Below are 17,824 nucleotides of genomic sequence, written 5' to 3'. Positions count from 1 at the left end.
GATCTTCGGGTCGAGGAGAAGCTTTGATGAGTCGTGATGTTTATGCTGGCGCCAGTTGCACACGTGACGTGACCATCATGACTCGCATTCATCTCCGCCCCGTCACGCGTCCGCGAGATTCAGCAAGACGGCAGACAAGGCGCTGGTCTGAACTTAAGGCGACAGCACAACGGCCATCCCGCCACACCGCACTACAATATCGCGACTCCACGCTCACCCATCGCTGGGCCTGGTGAGTTGTAGAAAAGATGCAGCCATGAGGTGACAGCAGCACCCCGAAATACACCAGCAACTGCTGCCTTCTCACCACAGCAGCTATGGCCCAGGGAGAACAGGACATCAGCGGAGGGACGGGCTCCGGCTTTGGCAGAGCGGTGGTGATATGCGCAGGTGTCGCCGCCCTGGTAGCATGCCTGCTCACGTTGGTGTAGGTACACCCAGACAAATACAAATCCATGTATAACACCACGCTCACCTCACCACAGTTCCATCTTCCTGCAATCCAAGAACTACCGCAAGCCGCTGCTCCAGCGCCATGTCATTCGCATCCTCATCATGGTCCCAATCTTCTCCATCGCTTCGTGGGCCTCCTTGACCTCCCTCCGAGTCGCCTTTTGGGTCGACCCGTTCCGAGATGTCTACGAAGCCTTTACCATCTACACCTTCTTTCAGCTGCTCGTCAACTTTCTCGGCGGCGAGCGTAGCCTGATCATCATGATGCACGGCCGACCGCCAGTCTCGCATCTTTGGCCGCTCAACCACGTATTTGCAAAAGTGGATATCAGTGACCCGCACACCTACCTGTCAATCAAGCGAGGCATACTGCAGTACGCTTGGTTTAAGCCTATACTGGCAATAGCGACGGTCGTGTGCAAGGCGACAGGCACCTTCAGAGAAGGCATCATGGCGGTGAACTCGGGATATCTCTGGACAGGTCTGATCTACAACGTCAGCATTTGCTGGTGCCTGTATGATCTGGCTCTCTTCTGGGTGTGCATGACACAGGACCTGCAGCCCTTCAGGCCCATGCCGAAGTTTCTCTGTATCAAAGGCATCATTTTCGCCTCGTGGTGGCAGGGCTTCTTCCTGTCCATCCTGGTATGGCTGGGCGCCATCCCCAGCGTGGGAGGTGGCTACACGGCCGACAATCTGGCCGCTGCCATCCAGGACGCTCTCATCTGCTTCGAAATGCCATTTTTTGCTGTCTGGCACTGGTATGCATTCAGCTGGAAGGACTATGCCGACAGGACTATCAGTGATGCCCGCATGCCCATACGATTCGCCCTCAGAGATGCTTTCGGGCCTCGAGACCTGATTGAAGATTGTAAGGAGACCTTCAGCGGCAAGAAATACGAGTATCGCTATTTCGATGCCGATGACAATGTCATGGCCCACGAGCAGTCCTCGAGCAGAGAAGCACGGATGCGGGAAGGCATGCGATATGAGCGAAACGGAAGAGGAAAATACTGGGTGCCTTCACCCACAGATGTACGCCAGCCACTCCTACAGAAGTATGTGCCGAGCAACGCTCGCACAATGAGTCCAAGTGGTGGCGCTCCAAACAGGTCAACGAGCAGAGGCAAGTACGGCGCCGCGAACGAGGATGAAGAGCCCGAGCTTGATCCCGAAGAGGAGCGACTCTATACCAACGCGCGAGCGCTTGAATTTGGAGACTGGAATTATCCTGTGATTAACACTCATTACGCCACTCGTGAAGATAGGTTGCACAGCAATCCGTACACGATCACACAAAGCACGAATCGTGCCATCCTGCAGCCCACAAGAGAATCGAAACAACGACGCAAGTCTAAGATTGAGGATATCAAGAAGGAAGTGCACCAGCACAATCGACCAGGGACCTCTACGAGTCACGATAGCAACCAAGGCTCGTCAAAAGGAAAGGAGAAGCTGAAGCAATTGCCTGTCGTTGGCAAGCTGGTCCGAGGGTCATCCAGCACCTCCAGCTCATCTGCCAAGTCGAGAAGCTCACAACTTGTCGACCTGGTCGTGGAAGATCACGAAGCAGAACAACTCGAGCGCGTACGTGCTCGAAAAGAGGGCGGTCCGGGCTGGAACAGTGTCGAGCAAAAGCATTTCGTGAAGACTTACCCTGACGAGGATGCCGCCGAAGAAATTAGACAGGGATTCAATCCAGATGCTCCAGAGCAAAAGATCAAGAGCCAGACCCACAACCTCAACGACCCGTTCCCAATCGGCGACGGCGATGATGAAATGACTGCAGTATCTGATCAGGAAGGCCGCGATCAGCTTGGTCAGGAACAGCCCTGGGAGCATCGTGAGTACGGCAAACTCCAGCCTAACGGAGGTAGAGGCAACGGCAAAGGCTCTCAAGGTAACAGTCCACTGCCCAGTCCGATGTTTGAAGAAGAGAGAAACGCTTGGGGCGAGCGATAATCTTGGCGTTTTGATGCCGATATTCGCTCAGATTGTACATGTTGAGACATTAGCGGCGGCGTTCTTCACTTCGAGGGCATTGGTTGGCGTTTTGTAGTTTGAGATACCATGTCGTCCTGGTTGATCAGATGAAAGTAGGCAGCCTTTCGTACCATGGAAGCAGTGTGGGCAGCACTTGTCAATACTCTCTTGTGCCACATATTCGCCACGAGTCCAAAGAGCCATTACGGGATCCTCTGGGGGGGGCTCTGCTTGGCAGTACCAAACACTTCATCAGTGAGAGTCTCTTTGTTCGATCCTGTACCGCCCAAACAACCGCCTCACCCCACTCATGCAAAATTCACATCAGCGCAAGACAAAATTTTGAAGGATCATTACGCTTACAGCCACATGAATCGTCGCTGAATTATATCATATACAAGAAGACAGCATTGTCATTACTGGAATGAAGACAAGTTCCGACTATCTCCCCCCAAAGTTCTCAGATTCATACGGTAGGTACCATGGCGACTTCCCACCTGCTCTCTCACATCACCATTACTATACCGCCTACAGTCTCTCAAATGCATAATCTACACACAACGCCTCTACTTCTACCCTGTCTCTCTCTCCGAATTCCCCTATCTAGTTAAAAATTATACTAGGCAGCCCGTTCTAGAATGTCATATACGAATTTCACTAGGACAGTTATATAACTAATAGTCTAATACGGCCGTCTCTAGTCCCTAATCTCCTCCGTTTTCTATATAGTTCCAAATTTATATATAAATACGGCCTAAAGAGTAATTAGAAGAAGAAGAAGAAAAAATTTAAAATCGATATCCGAAGATTCCGTATTATTTAGATTATATTATAGGGGGTTTAGACAAGTGCGGCAAATTGCTATAAGACGACGGTTCGGTTTGATATATACATATGCCATGTTTGGCGGCGAGGAATGTGAATTTGTATAAGAAGAGACGGGCGGCGGTTGGGGAATACGGGGTGAGAAGAGGATGAGTTTTTGAGTTGTAGCTGCTTGGTTGTTGATGAGAAGATTGAGAAGGAATGTGAGGTTATGAGGAGGAAGGGAAAACAGGGTGTGAGTGTGGATCTTGCGTGAGTAATCGAGTGTTTAGTGTCTAACGTAGGGTTTGCTAACTGTGCTCCTCGATTAACGTAGGGTTCTGTTTCGTGCTGTAACGAAGTTACATGTATGGCCAGCAATATGGATTGTTCGAGGATGAACGGACAACCCGAAGTTTGTATGACAGACGATTCGATGTTTTATTCGGCTTTAAGGATCTTGGGAGATTCATAGCATGGATGATTCCCATTGTTCTGATCTTCTTACGATCCCAGATCAACCCTTCTTCGATAGTAAAGAACCGACTGCCAGCTTCTTGGACTTCAACAATGTAAGTTGAGGCGAGCGTCTGATATACCAAATTTAACACCATCGCAGTTTCCAGAAAATATGAAACAGAAGCTCATGCAGCAGGAAGGTACTCACGTCGACCTCAAGATTGGAGAAAAGAACAAAACTGCCGCGCGGAGGTCTACCATCCACCGCTCGCTGCCGTTGGGTGACAAGACAGGATCAGCTCTCCCCGGGCGACGATGGCAGCTTGTTCTGGCGGATGGGATACGACTGCCTTCTTCATCACGCAGACAGCTTACCTGGTTCTGCGACGTCCGGATGTGCTAAAAAAGCTTCAAGCAGAATTGAGAGAGCTGTGGCCTGATTGAGCGAGAATAGATCCATGGCCATGCTCGGCGATTTACCATCGCTGAACGCCGTGGTCAAAGAAGGCCTTCGGTCGATGCACGGCGCATTATCGAGGCTGACTCGAGTCGATCCGGCGGCTCCAGAGCAGTACAGGGAGTGGAGCATGGCCCCAGGTTAGTAAGGTTTCGATGGCGACATCTGATCTTCACCATGACTAGGAAATCTGGGAAGATGATGTCCTTGTCTTCCGGCCAAACCGATGGGTAGGCCGTCCTGATCTGGGTAGATGGCTCGCCAATTTCAGCCAAGACGCCAGGGCAGGAGCTTGCTTGGCTGGAATTGAAGTGATTGTAGGCACTCGAATCGGCCGCCTCGAGATGCGAATGCCAGAAGGGGAGAAAGTCACAGATGCGAATATCCTGCCATATTGTGATGGATCCACGAGGTGTGGTATATCAGCGATCTATTCTCCATGATCGTGGATGGTATGTGCGGCTAGCCAGCGACGCTGAGCGCAAGCACTCTCTCAATCGAGATGTGATATGGGATGGACCGGATGGTAACGTCGACAGCGGACAATTTCGGGCGCCGATGGGAGCTTTTTTTGACAGGTAACTTCAAGCTTGCTGGGTGGTACGTGTTCTTTTGAACTTCACACGTGGATGTGGCTCTCGATCTCGATCTCGCTTGCGTTGCTTGCATACCGCTGAAACGAGTGACGGTAGGGTGTGTGACGAAGCTGTATTCGACGCTTGACAATGGTGAGAGGTGGTTGAAGGGTGAAGGGTGAAGGGTTTGGGTGCAAGCAAGTTGCACCCAAACGACACCCGCACTAGGTGTCTGTATACTGGCACCTCGCTAAATCTCGCTTAACTCGGTCCGTAGAGAACCCGAAATTGATGACGTTTTTGTGTTCCCGCCAAGACCCACGAATTTGTATGCGTTCGAGGCTTAATTTTGGGCTTCTCGAAACGTGCAGCACCTCGTCGTCTCTACTACTTTAGCAATATCGCTATAATAGAAGAACTAGCGCGACTAGCGCCTACTAGCGGCTATACTAACTTTAAGGCTCTTCGAGAATCGCTATTCTTCGCCGATAAGGATATTCTATTGCCGTACGACGATTTCCTAGTTAGTATAAAGCTAATGTCTAATATATATAGTCGTAATAAGATTACTAACGTAAAGGTAGATCGTACTAGCGGTAGGTTTGTTTCTAAGGCATACTATCGTTATATTTGTAAGAGTTAGTAGCTAAGTAGTAAGAGTGTATACGAAACTTTAAACTAAACTAAAGGGAGCACTAAATTAATATAGCTGCTATTTGTATAAGACGAACTACGAAGAAAGGAAGAAGGGTGCCTTAGAGGGAGAGCCCCTTCCTTAGTATTCTGCCCTACGGCCGTTTAGCGCGTCCGACGCGTAAGCGTAAGCATATATATCCTGCTTGTCTACTATCTCGTAGCGTCTTTGTCTCCTAGCTAACTAGCGTAGCGCGCGTATGCGAACTCGTTTAACCGCTCTTAAGCAAATATATTTCTTCTAGCTCTTCCCTACCTTCCGGTTCCTTCCTACTACTCGGATCTGTCCTACGACTCTATATATCTCGCTTGCTATCGTCCGTATATACGTGCGCGTAGTTTAGTATAGTCCCGTCGTTTATATATTAATATATAACGTATTATTCTACTATATACGGCCTCTATAGGAGTCCCTAAGATATTATATTATACGGCTAAGTAGGCGACCTAGGCGTACTAAGCGTACTAGGCGTACTAGGCATACTAGGCGTACTAGGCGTACTAGGTATACTAGGCGTACTAGGCGTACTAGGCGACTTAGGCTAACTAGGCGACCTGCTTCGCTAGGGGCCCCTACTACTAAGGCAACTTAAATCCGACATTACTTTATAGTATAGCGGCTAGCTTGTAGGACTTGTCGGTGCTTTCTAAGCAGCTACTATAATAGTAGCCCCCCCCTCGTTCTACGCGGAGTTCCTACGACGCTAAAGGAGGTCCGTATATAATAGGTGCTAGTATTCTTGTCCTAGTTCGGGTCGGAGGCCTTAATCTAAATTCTATTCGTACGCTTCTTAGAGAAAATGTTCCGGGACAGCTCCTTCTATTATCGTATAGTCGGTATAGTCTCGTAGGAATTCCTCGATTGCTTCGCGGGCGAAGATAATATAGCGTAGAGGTTCCTAGGTCGTATCCTCGTCTAAGTACCTCTCCTATTATATCTCTCCCTACGGCCCGGGAGGGTTGAGATTTCCGAAATTTGTATTACTAAAGCTCTATCCGATAATCGCCCGTACTATACCTAAGGTAGATTCCGGCTCGTCTTCGGCCTAATCGGTAGCCTCGGTAGCTTCTAGTATCGGCGGGATATCTTCGGAGTCCGCGATTTCTCCGGCGGTTCTTAGGTTAACAACGTATTTAACCGGGTAAATGTTGAGATTTTCTAGGAGATCCAGTTCGTATACGTGTATACCGATTTTCTTTACAATTCGGAAGGGTCCTAGATTTTTCTAGTCGAGCTTTTTCGAAGGTCGGTTAGTTCTAATATATCGTAAGTCGAGGTAGACGTAATCTCCGACCTAGTAATCTAGCGCGGCGCGTCTACGCTAATTAGCGTAGTGCTCGTATACTTCTTAGGTATACCTTATCTCGTCCTAGAGCTCTTAGTAGGTCTAGGCTATTTAAAGAGCGAAGGCATCGGCGTCTCTTTCCGGATCGTTTGCTAGAGGCTCTAGTTCGATCTCTATCGGTTCTATACCGGTTCGAGGGTAAAATCTAGTAGAGGCGTAGAACGGCGTAGTCTAAGTTGTAGCCGACTCCTAATTATTAATAGTAAATTCAATAGAAGGCGTTAATCTTAGCTAGTCGTTTTAGTAGTAATTATAGAAGTACCTAATAATTTGCTCGATCTACGCGTTAGCCCGTTCGGTTTGTCCGTCGGTCTGCGGGTAGTAAGCCGTTAAAAGGCGCGCTTGAATTTTCAATCGTTCGTAGAAGCGCTTCTAGAAACAGGCAACGAAATTCGGGCCGCGATTAGATACAATTGATTTAGGTAGGCCTATATCTTTCTATACGTCCCGGTAGAAGACCTAAGCCGTATTCTTTGCGGTTAGGCTACGGGCATTTAATACCTTCTTGCGTTTCGTAAGGCGGCAAACTACGACTAGTATGTTTTGAAACTAGAGGCCGTTAAAGTCGGATCCTTTCGGTAGGCCTATAATAAAATCTATTAAAATGTGTTACTATAGTCGTAGAGGGACTTTAAGAGGTTTTAGCAGCCCTTGCGGCTTACGCGTATCTGCTTTCGCTCTGCGGTATACTACGTAGTTCTTAACGAATCGGTCGATATCCCGGTATAGATTAGGCTAGTAGTACTACTTCCGGAGCTAAGATAATATCTTAGCTCGACCGGGATATACTATTCCGAGAGGGTTATAAGCGGAACGCATAATCTGATCGCGTAAATCTTCGAAATCCGGGACGTAGAGGGCATTTCTAAATGTTGTACGGGGTGCTCGCGGTAGAGTTCTACGGAGCTCGTACTCCGAGAGAGAAATATTCTCGTATAACCGCTCCTCGTTCTATAAAGCTTGAATTAGACCTTTAGTAAAAGCGTCTTCGGCGTATGCTGTCGTAAGCTACTATTCGAGCTAGGTAGGTTCGAGGAGGTCCTATACTTCCTCTTCGCTTTCCTAGTCGCTGTTTAAGCTTTCTAAACTCGTATCTTCGTCGTCCGAGCTATCGTCGTCTCCGAGAAAGGCGGGAGCGGCTATTAGTATAAAGGATACTACGAGAGGCTCTAGGCCGGTAAAGTCGTCTCCGAGGAGCTCGTATAGTTCCTAGCTAAGGTTATACTCCTTAAGGATAGACTGTTCTTTACGCTACGGACCTCGATCTATACCCCGATTAAGCGAGATAGCGGACGGGGGTAATCCCCGTAAACGGCAGCTAGCTTAAAAGCGTTAGACGTGAACTTTTTAAAGGTACGGATAATTCCTTTAGGCAGTACGCTAGCTTTGACCAGTTAGATCCCGTTTTCAGGGATTACCGCCGTCCGCTATCTCGCTTAATCGAGGTGTAAAGGCGAGTCTCCGTTGCGCCTTATAAGTGCGTCGGCCTATAAGTTTGCTTTGCCGGGCGTATACTAAATAACGAAGTTAAACCGGGAAAGAAACTTACTCTAGCGTACCTGCCTACGGCTAAGGATTTTGCTTTTAAGAAAGTAGATAAGGTTCTTATAATCCGAGCTAACCTAGATCGGTAACTTAGAACCTTCGAGTTCTAGACGCTATTCTTCGAAAGCCTTAACGATTACGAGGAGCTCCTTATCGTAGATGTCGTAATTGCATTCCGCGGAGGACATTTTCTTAGAGAGGTAGGCTACGGGTAGCTACGTATCTTCTAGGGTCGTTCGTTAAAGGAGAACGGCGCTAGTTATACCGTCGGAAGTATCGGTTTCTAGGCGCGTTTCTTTATCGAAGTCGAAGTACTATAGGATCGGTGCGGTCGTAAAACTTTACCGTAACTAGTCGAAGGCTTCTTAATAGGCCGGTAACTATTTAAATTTAACGTCTTTCCGCGTAAGTGCCGTAAGTAGACGGGCGATTCCGCTGAAATTCCGTATAAATCTCCGGTAGAAGTTAGCAAAACCGAGAAAGCCCTAGACTTCTTTTACGTTTCGTAGCACTTCCTAGTTTAAAACGGCTTCGATCTTGCCGGGATCTATTCGAATACCTTCTAAAGAGATAATAAGGCCGAGGAATTTTACCTCTTACTTGTAGAATTCGCACTTATCGATGTCGATATATAGTCTAGCTTCTACGAGTTTCTTAAGTACCTTTTCGATGTGTTCGTAGTATTCCGCTTTCGTTTTACTATAAATTAGGATATCGTCTATATACGCCGAGACGAAGGCGTCTAGGAATTCTTTAAGCGTATCGTTAATATATAATTAGAACGTGCTAGGTCCGTTATAGAGCCCGAACGGTAAGACTAGGTATTTAAAAAGGCCGTAACGGGTTCGGAAGGCTGTTAACTATTCGTCTCCCTCGGCAATACGGATCGCGTTAAAGGCGGCGATTACGTCGAGCTTAGTAAACTAGCGAGCCTTCGAAAGGCGTTCGAGCGTTTCGTTTACGAGAGGGATTAGGTAGCGGTTCTTTTTCGTTAACGCGTTAAGGCCCCGGTAGTCTACGTAGAAACGGAGACCTCCGCCGGGTTTCCGGGCAAACATAACTAGTGCGGCTACTTCGAAGGAACTAGGGCGGATAAAGCCCTTTTATAGGTTGTCTTCTAGGTATTTCTTTAGTACGAGGAGCTTATCTCGAGACATTAAGTAGAAAGGGCCGTACGGCGGCGGTTTACCGTCGATTAGCTCGATTTTATAGTCGATACCTAGCCGGTACGGTAGTAGAATATCGGCGTTCTTCTTCGAAAACTAGTAGAGTCGGTACTAATACTCCTTCGGTAGTTTCGTTCTTAGATCCGTTAGTTCTTCGTCGAACTTTCGGATAGCCTTCTCGATATCCTATATTGTTATAGCGAAGATCTAAGTGCGTTTATCGCGGGCAAGACGCGAGAAGGCAGCCGCGCTAATAGCGAATACGGTACGATCTCGGGGAGTATCGGAGGTAGAACTAGATTCGTTAAAGCAGTGCTTAGCGTAATGCTTGCTCGTAAAGGACAGAGATTCGGAGGCCTAGTCGATAACCGGATTATACTTTTTAAGCTAAGGAAGACTAAGAATAACGGGGTAAGTCTTCGGGAGTTTCGTAAGGAAAAACATAATATATTCGGTATACAGGCCGATAGTAATAGATAAGTAGCAGATCTAGGTTACCTTGCCGGCGGCCGCGGTCGTACCGTTAAACATTTCTAACTCCCGAGCGTACGTAAGGTCTTAGAACGTTAAGCCGAGCTCTCTCGTATAGTCGTAATCTATAAACGAGTAGCCGGTTGCGCCGTTGTTAATAAGAGCTGCAGTTTTTAATAATTTCTTTTAATTTCCTATTAACGTTTCTACTACGAAAGGCTAGTAGACTAACTCTTTCTCTATAGCCGAGCTAGAGAAAGGGAAGGTAGTAGCAGATACTCTTAGTTTTAGAACGAATAAACCTTATAAGCGACTATATATAAGGTTCAAGCTTTTCCTTAGCCGCTCGGAGCAGCGCTAGCCGGTAAAGGCGTATCTAGAGTTATAACATTCGCGGCGGCGACTCGCTGTATCGTTAGCGTATTTAGCCGGCCAACGAGAGACGGGTAAAGGCGAGCAATATATCCTTTTACTCCGTAGTAGATACATTCTCCTACCGTACGGCGACGCTGCTTCTCTTCTTCCGAAAGCTTACTATTTACTAGGGGCGCGCGTAGACGGGCGCCGAGCGAGGCAGCGCTTAAATCTATCGGATCGGCGGTAGGCTAGGCGCCTAGCGGTATTAGGGCTATAGCCGGAGCTAGTGCTAAAGCCGGCGTCTAAGCTGTCTATAACTTCGATAGTAGCGTAGCGAACGGCGACGTAAAGCGACCGGTATTCGTACGGGCGCCTCCGCGGTTAGCGATAATTTTCGCGAAGTTTCGAGTCGTATTATCGATACGCGTAAGTAAGGCGTATAGTTCGGTAATGTTTAGATTCTCCGTATCCTTATCGCGGACTTATAGTATTATTTCTTCGCTAAGGCCGCGTACTAAGATCTACTTAGCGACGTTCGGGGGGTATTCGGCGTACCTAATCTCGTATTAGAAGGCGGTATAGTACTCTTAGTAGGTCTTGTTTGCTTGCTTAAGTTTATCTAAGTTTAGGCGCGTAGTTTACTTGCGGTCGGGGTCGCCGAAACTAGCGTCGAGGGCCTTCTAGATAGTAGCCGTTATAGTTGTTTCTATATTTTCTAAGAGGCTACGGTAGGAATCGAGGGCGGAGCTACCGAGTAGAGAAAACATAAATCCGGTCTTTAAAGCTTTAGTCGGATAGTAGTCGGCGTTAGCGAGAAAGCGGATCTTAACCTATATCTTGAATTCTTCGTACACTTTACGCTTACCGGTAAAGCGTTCGGGGTCGCTTAGCTTCTTACTCTTATTCGAAGTAGGTATAAATAGGTAAGAAGCGGGTACCGCGGCGCCTAGGCGAGTAGAGGCGAGCTACGACTAGAGGTAGCCTACCTCGTCTTCTTTTTCCGCGATAGAAGTATTCGCGTCGCTAAGAGCCGTACTAAGGCTAGTACGGGAGACCGAGAGGAAACGAGTAGCATCTTTATAAGCCTTAAGCAGGTTAACGAGCAGTTCCGGGTCGGTAGCGTAGGCGTAATCTAGCTATTCGCGCGTAGCGGGGATTTCATTCTATACTAAGCTTGAAAAATCGGGTACTTCGTTAAGTCTTATATTTTAAATCTATTCGTCGGGCGTATCTATCTTAATAGAGGCGTTTTTTAAGGCAGTTCGTAATATAAGGGTTAGTAGCTAAGTAGTAAGAGTATATACGAAACTTTGAACTAAACTAAAGGGAGCACTAAATTAATATAGCTGCTATCTATATAAGACGAACTGCGAAGAAAGGAAGAAGGGTGCCTTAGAGGGAGAGCCTCTTCCTTAGTATTCCGCCCTATAGCCGTCTAGCGCGTCCGACGCGTAAGCGTAAGCACGTATATCCTACTTGTCTGCTGTCTCGCAGCGCCTTTGTCTCCTAGCTAACTAGCGCAGCGCGCGTATACGAACTCGTTTAACCGCTCTTAAGCAAATATGTTTCTCCTAGCTCTTCCCTACCTTCCGGTTCCTTCCTATTACTCGGATCTATCCTACGACTCTATATATCTCGCTTACTGTCGTCCGTATATACGTACGCGTAGTTTAGTACAGTCCCGTCGTTCGTATATTAATATATAACGTATTGTTCTACTATATACGGCCTCCGCGGGAGTCCCTAAGATATTACGTTATACGGCTAAGTAGGCGACCTAGGCGTACTAGGCGTACTAGGCGTACTAGGCGTACTAGGCGTACTAGGCGTACTAGGCGTACTAGGCGTACTAGGCGTACTAGGCGACCTAGGCTAACTAGGCGACTTGCTTCGCTAGGGGCCCCTACTACTAAGGCAACTCAAATCCGACATTACTTTATAGTATAGCGGCTAGCTTATAGGACTTGTCGGTGCTTTCTAGGCAGCTACTATAATAATATTAAGTCGAAACAGACAGCGGCGGATAAGAAGAAAAAGGCTATAGAAGGTAGTAGAGGCTATTATAAACCCGAGTTTACTACTAACGACTATTATAAGGTTAGCCTAGTAGTAGATATATATTAAGACAGCGAGGAAGGCTCTCCTATTAATATAGTTATTAAGCGTACCGATTATCGCTACTAGTATACCTATATTCTCTAATAATGCGATATATAGCGGTCGAACGACTATCTTAAAGAGATAGGCTAGAAGTTGCTAGATTAGTCGCTACGAGCGAGTCGAGTAAAGGACTTCCTTGCGAATAACTACGCTAATATCGGCGGCAAGTCTACTAGCTATTAAACGCTATATAATCTCGGTCGCTAGTCGCTATATTATTATCGTAACAAGCGGTACGTTATGCCTAGCAAGAGTAGTATTCTATACTAAATTCGAGAGGCAGAAGAGCGTGCTATTAAGCGTAGTTGTCGTTACTAGGTCTTCTAAATATAGACCTCTAAAGGGCTTAAATATAGTATTATCTATACGACCGAGGAGGGCATTACACTACTAAAGAGATATAGCGAGTTCTTATCGCAAGACGCTATATACGATACTAACAATGCTAGCTTCTTCTTATCTAACCTGTTTATCCGGAATAAGGGCAATAACTACCTTCCTATTGCCTATATGCTACTTAAGAGTTAGTATACTATCGTTCTAGCGACTAGCTTCTAGCACTTGTCTTCGTAGGCCGATTACAAGAAGCCTAGTAGTTAGTACCTCCGATAGTCTATTATTAACGACTCTATAAGCGAATAGGCCGCTTTCTAGATAGCGTATAATAGCACTATTACTATCTTCCTTTGCTAGCGCTATGTTGTCGAGACAATAAGGAAGAAGTTTAGCATTAAACGTAGCTATAAGAAGACGCAAGATGCCCTATTTAGCGCTCTATATTTTAATAATTTTATAGAAGACCGTAAGGAGGCTAGTTAATTTATATAGTTAGTAGAAGACTTATTACTAGGCAGAAGGTAGGACACCTTATTCCCCTATTTCTAACGAGAATAGACTATTTAGTACGCCGAGCTCTAGTGTACTTACGCACGCCGGGGCAATCTACGCCTTTTATAGGTAAATATAGCTGTTTCTTCCTATTTAGTATATATTAGGTAGAGCTAACTTCCCCGAAGGATCGTATAACTAGCTATATCGAGGGCTACTACGCCTACTATAAGCGCGGCAATAAGTCGACTATCTATAACTAGTTACTAGCAGGCGCCCTTATATACTCTCTTAATATAGATAATTATTAGCTTAATAAGGCCGATAATAGTAAAGCTTCTATGCTATAATTGCTACTCTTCCGCAATCTTAGTTATCCGAGGTTTTAAGAACTGCCTTTCTTCCTTTAAAAGAAGATATCTACGTAGTATAATATAGTACGCTCTCGCTTTAAACGAGGTGCTCTTACCTAGTCTCGGTTTGAACCTTTAGTCGACGAAGAGACTCCTTCTAAGTGTCCCTGCCTCTTCTTCCTTAGCTAGTACTAGCCGTGCAACTATATACTGTTTAATAGCGAGTTTAAGAACAATTAGCTATCTCGGAAGCAGGTTAATAAGTATATAGACCGCTAGAAGTTAATAGATAGTAGATAAGAGGCAAACAACGCTTTAATAGTCTATAAGGACTAGTTTAACGGCAATCGTATGCCTATTAACGACCTTGCTATATAGGACACCGTAGAAGGAGCTAGCAAAGGCGTATTAGAGCGCAACTACTATATTCTTCTTTATAACATTATTAACAACTTTAAGGAAGACTTCTATAGCTTAGTAAGAGCCGCGTAGCTAATAAACGACCTATCGAAGAAAGACTATAATAACTATATTTAGTACCTCTATAAGCACTATTCGAAGGTCGTTAGTAAGGCTGTTTAGTAGTTGTCGATTAAATAGTAGCTCGAGAATATAAACTTAGCCGATAATAATAACCTATAGGCGCAAATTAACTAGATATGCGACAACTTCTTTAATAACGATATAGTAGACGAGGACGATATCGACGAGTAGGTTCTTAGCTTAATAGCTAACCTAGTAGAAGCTACTTATATAAGTAAGACTAGGCTTAGTATATAGGCGCTACTACTACTCTTATTACAACCCTTTATTACGACTTAGCGTACTACGTAGGCGCCGCTGCTACTATTCTTATTATAACCCTTTATTGCGACTTAGCGCACTGCGCGCGTATTAGACAGCTTCTAGATAACCGCCGGCGGTAATAATATAGAATATATTAGTCCGTATGCGTTAAAAAGTAAAGACTACTTACTAATACGATACCTAGCGCAAATACTACCTTCTACGCCCTTCGTACCTTCTATACCGAGCCGTTTGCGATATACTACTACTATCGATACTACTATCGACACTATAAGCGATAGCTAGTCCGAGAACTTTCTATAGAATATACTAATTCGACTACTGCCTAATACGGACGTATAATAGTAGAACCGCCGCTTTAATCTATACTATAATCTATAGACAGGCGCGTAAGAGCACTACGATAGACGGCTACTATAGGCGCTAACTAATAAGGCATTAGAAGAGTAGGTAGAGCGAGTGCGATAATAGCGATAGTAATAGCGATAGTAAGGCAAATAGATAGCAATAGCGATAGCAAGGCAGATAGATAGACAAGCAAGAGTGCGTTAATAATACCTATATTTTGCTATACTATTAATGCCTTACTAACACTTTAGCTTTATTTTAAACTAGTACTAGCGGCAGCGATAACAGGTGCTAGCGGTACTAGCGGTGCTAGCGGTGCTACGCTATTCCTAAAGAAGAGCTGAAAATGGGTGCGTTTCGTTATAATTATTAGGAACCGCGTACTTCCGAAGGCACGTGCGGCCTTGGCGGTGCCAGAATACAGACACCCCAAGCAAGGCGAGAAGGCTGGGCAACGATGCGGACCAGAAGCCTCAGGCAAGGGTGACGCCACAGCAGAGGCTAGACTCTAGAGCGCACCGCATGACCCCATGGGCCTGAGGCGAAAATCGGGCTGTCGGTCGCTGCCACGCCGTGCGCCAAGTCCATACGGAGACAGCGGAGCGAGAGCAGCCGACCCGACCCGACCCGTCAGTTCAATTCCTTGGCCAAGCATGACTCTGACTCCAGCGCTGACGAGTTTGCACGCAGCACGCAGCACGCAGCACGCACGCTGTTCGCCCGCGTGTCACGTGTGAGTGAGTACGGCACTGTAATTGTATGTACAGTACGTGCAGAGCCGCGTCGCTCGGCCGACGTATGTCTCTGCGCGCCAAGGCCTCCGCTGCCATCTCCTGTTACAGGTGGCTACACAGCTGCAGGGAGAAGGGAGAATCAGAAGCGGGACGGGCACACTGTGACAGACAGTCGACACACTTCGCTTGTGCTGCCTACCGCTACCGGTACTGAGCATGCTGTCAGAAGCGTTGCCTCCAGTGTTTGCCTCGACTCGTTCCCGCTGGCTTGGCTTTTCGACACGCCTGAAGCTCCAGAAGTCCCCCTCACGCCCTCAATCGACATCATGCGCTTTGATCTCGCGATCAGAAGAAGTGTTGCAGCCAACCAGCCAAGCCAAGCCAAGCCAGCCCGCAGCCATTTACAATACGCGGCCACCCCGGTCCAGTCCTCGTCGGAACACAGCACGAGGCGTCGCGTGCTGCCGCGTCTCGTCATGCGCCACAAGACCACTCTTCTCCCCCCGTGGACCGTGGACATGTGGACGCAGATGGCGTGAACTCTCTCCATGCCAGACGGTAAGCAGCGCTCTTCAATGGACCGTTGGGCCGCGCCACCGATCATCACAGCGCGCCAAGTGCTCTGTCAGGGACCTCTCAACACGGGTTTTCGGTGCCCACTCTACCCTGACCTCCAGCGCGCGCGGAGCGGGTAGCTGAGTGTGAGACAGCATGAAGCTTTTGGCTACTGTTGATCCGGCATCGAGCGCCAGACACGGAGAGCAAGTCTTGTCGAAGGAGTCTAGGCCGCACACGCGTTGCCTACATAATCTGCTATCGATCCTTTCTGCTATCGACAATCAACTCCATTACCTACCAACGCGACTGTCAATCACACCACATCAACGCACAACCACAATGGCAATGCTCAGAACACTACCTGCAACCGCTCCTGCTATGCCACACATGGACTTTCCACTTGCACCACGAACATTGTCTCGGAAACAGAGATTGATTGCTCTGGTCTCTCTGCCCATCCCCGACTGTGCTTCGACAGAATGGAAGTACGAATACTACAAGATCGTTCGGATGCTACGAGAGTTACTTGAGAACTGGCCCCTCTCACCGCAAGGAAACTGGAAGCAAGTCACAATCGAAGAAGCATTGAAGACGCTCCACGCCATCGAAGATCCAACAGAATCTCCAGCCGCAGCTTCGAGAACAGACCACGTCAGATGGGCGGACGTCATGGTACGCCGAATCGTGGTTGAGGCACTCTGGGAAGACGGCACGACTGTATCATTCTACGACTGTCAAGACGCACTCAAGCTCGGCCGGAGTCGAGCTGCTGCCATGAGGCTCTTCTCTCAAGCACAGTCATCCTGGACCCGAATCACACAAACGAGCGTTGGCACAGAATTCAGGTTATCTTAGACGATATGAAGCCTTGTTTGAGACGACTATTCGGATTTTTCTGCATGCGTATAGCGAGGAGTTGGGGGGCCATCTGAAAGGGGCCAGACGGGAACCTGAATTTAATGATACCATGACACAGTAAGGAATGCATGAACGGTTCGCAACAACCTTGAAAGTTGGAGCTTTTACTATCGATTCGAAGATCTTGGGATCTGGTCTACTTCTCTGTATAGCATACCTGCCATGAGCAGAATTGAGACCATCAGCGCAGAGCGCTTTCACCAACACATTCTCTCACGATCCCTTTCCACTTGCATGCTACTGCCTTATTTCGGCACGATATCAAAATTACACTGCATCAGTAGGACTCACTCAGCCTTTCTCAGCCGGCCACGCACGAGAGAGGCTTCCACTCCCGCTGCTTTGCTGCAAAGCTATGGAAACTCTCCTCCAGCCCTACATACTCCGCAGACTGCAGTAACTAACAAAATATACTTTCCGCGTGCTTTCAAAGGCTTAATAACAGCCACAAGCCATTCGGACAAGCCGTGAATTGGCTGTGGCTAGCTGCAGAAGAAATGCAATATTATACCTATTGTTTTAGTAGTATCCAAGTACCGGGTAGAATAGAATAATAGGTAGCGTCTTGGCTACCACGCGACACGGCACGGGAAAAGCATTTTCTTTTTTTTTGTTCTGGAATCGAGATGCCTGCCACATGGCGTTCTTTTTTTTTTTCTTCTTCTTCTGTGCTTGGCTGCCTGAATAGGTGTTTGTGGACGGGACGGGATCGAGAATTTCTGGGCTGATCGCCACGGCGCACGGGAGAGGTAGATGCCAGCCACTTGCATGCGAGATCGAGGGTTTAGAATATTCCATTCAGCTTGAGA

At 47.2% G+C, this 17,824-nt stretch overlaps 3 protein-coding genes across 3 annotated transcripts; all 3 read left to right on the top strand.

The window, feature by feature from the left end:
• Nucleotides 1-135: 135 nt before the first annotated feature.
• Nucleotides 136-2,599, top strand: MYCFIDRAFT_89109 (uncharacterized protein). The gene is made up of 2 exons (XM_007925486.1): nt 136-427; nt 486-2,599. Exons 1-2 carry the CDS (start codon nt 318-320, stop codon nt 2,413-2,415), a joined length of 2,040 nt encoding a protein of 679 aa, XP_007923677.1. The 5' UTR covers nt 136-317; the 3' UTR covers nt 2,416-2,599.
• Nucleotides 2,600-3,227: 628 nt separating this feature from the next.
• Nucleotides 3,228-4,268, top strand: MYCFIDRAFT_210490 (uncharacterized protein). The gene is made up of 2 exons (XM_007925485.1): nt 3,228-3,439; nt 3,464-4,268. The coding sequence occupies exon 2, from the start codon at nt 3,872-3,874 to the stop codon at nt 4,100-4,102; it is 231 nt and encodes a 76-aa protein (XP_007923676.1). The 5' UTR covers nt 3,228-3,439; nt 3,464-3,871; the 3' UTR covers nt 4,103-4,268.
• Nucleotides 4,269-16,393: 12,125 nt separating this feature from the next.
• Nucleotides 16,394-17,233, top strand: MYCFIDRAFT_210489 (uncharacterized protein). The gene has a single exon (XM_007925484.1). It carries the CDS (start codon nt 16,437-16,439, stop codon nt 16,950-16,952), a length of 516 nt encoding a protein of 171 aa, XP_007923675.1. The 5' UTR covers nt 16,394-16,436; the 3' UTR covers nt 16,953-17,233.
• The last annotated feature ends 591 nt before the right edge of the window (nt 17,234-17,824 follow it).

The sequence above is a fragment of the Pseudocercospora fijiensis genome, assembly GCF_000340215.1.
Source record: "Pseudocercospora fijiensis CIRAD86 unplaced genomic scaffold MYCFIscaffold_2, whole genome shotgun sequence".
NCBI lineage: Eukaryota > Fungi > Ascomycota > Dothideomycetes > Mycosphaerellales > Mycosphaerellaceae > Pseudocercospora > Pseudocercospora fijiensis.
The sequence above is the reverse complement of the archived record's forward strand: the minus strand, read 5'-3'. Positions and strand labels throughout refer to the sequence as shown.

What these genes read in the sequence shown, in the direction of transcription:
- MYCFIDRAFT_89109 (XM_007925486.1), top strand. Translation starts at nt 318, where the DNA reads ATGGCCCAGGGAGAACAGGACATCAGCGGAGGGACGGGCTCCGGCTTT. An exon ending in GCATGCCTGCTCACGTTGGT is followed by an intron (nt 428 to 485) that starts GTAGGTACACCC and finishes ACCTCACCACAG; the next exon opens with TTCCATCTTCCTGCAATCCA.
- MYCFIDRAFT_210490 (XM_007925485.1), top strand. Translation starts at nt 3,872, where the DNA reads ATGAAACAGAAGCTCATGCAGCAGGAAGGTACTCACGTCGACCTCAAG.
- MYCFIDRAFT_210489 (XM_007925484.1), top strand. Translation starts at nt 16,437, where the DNA reads ATGGCAATGCTCAGAACACTACCTGCAACCGCTCCTGCTATGCCACAC.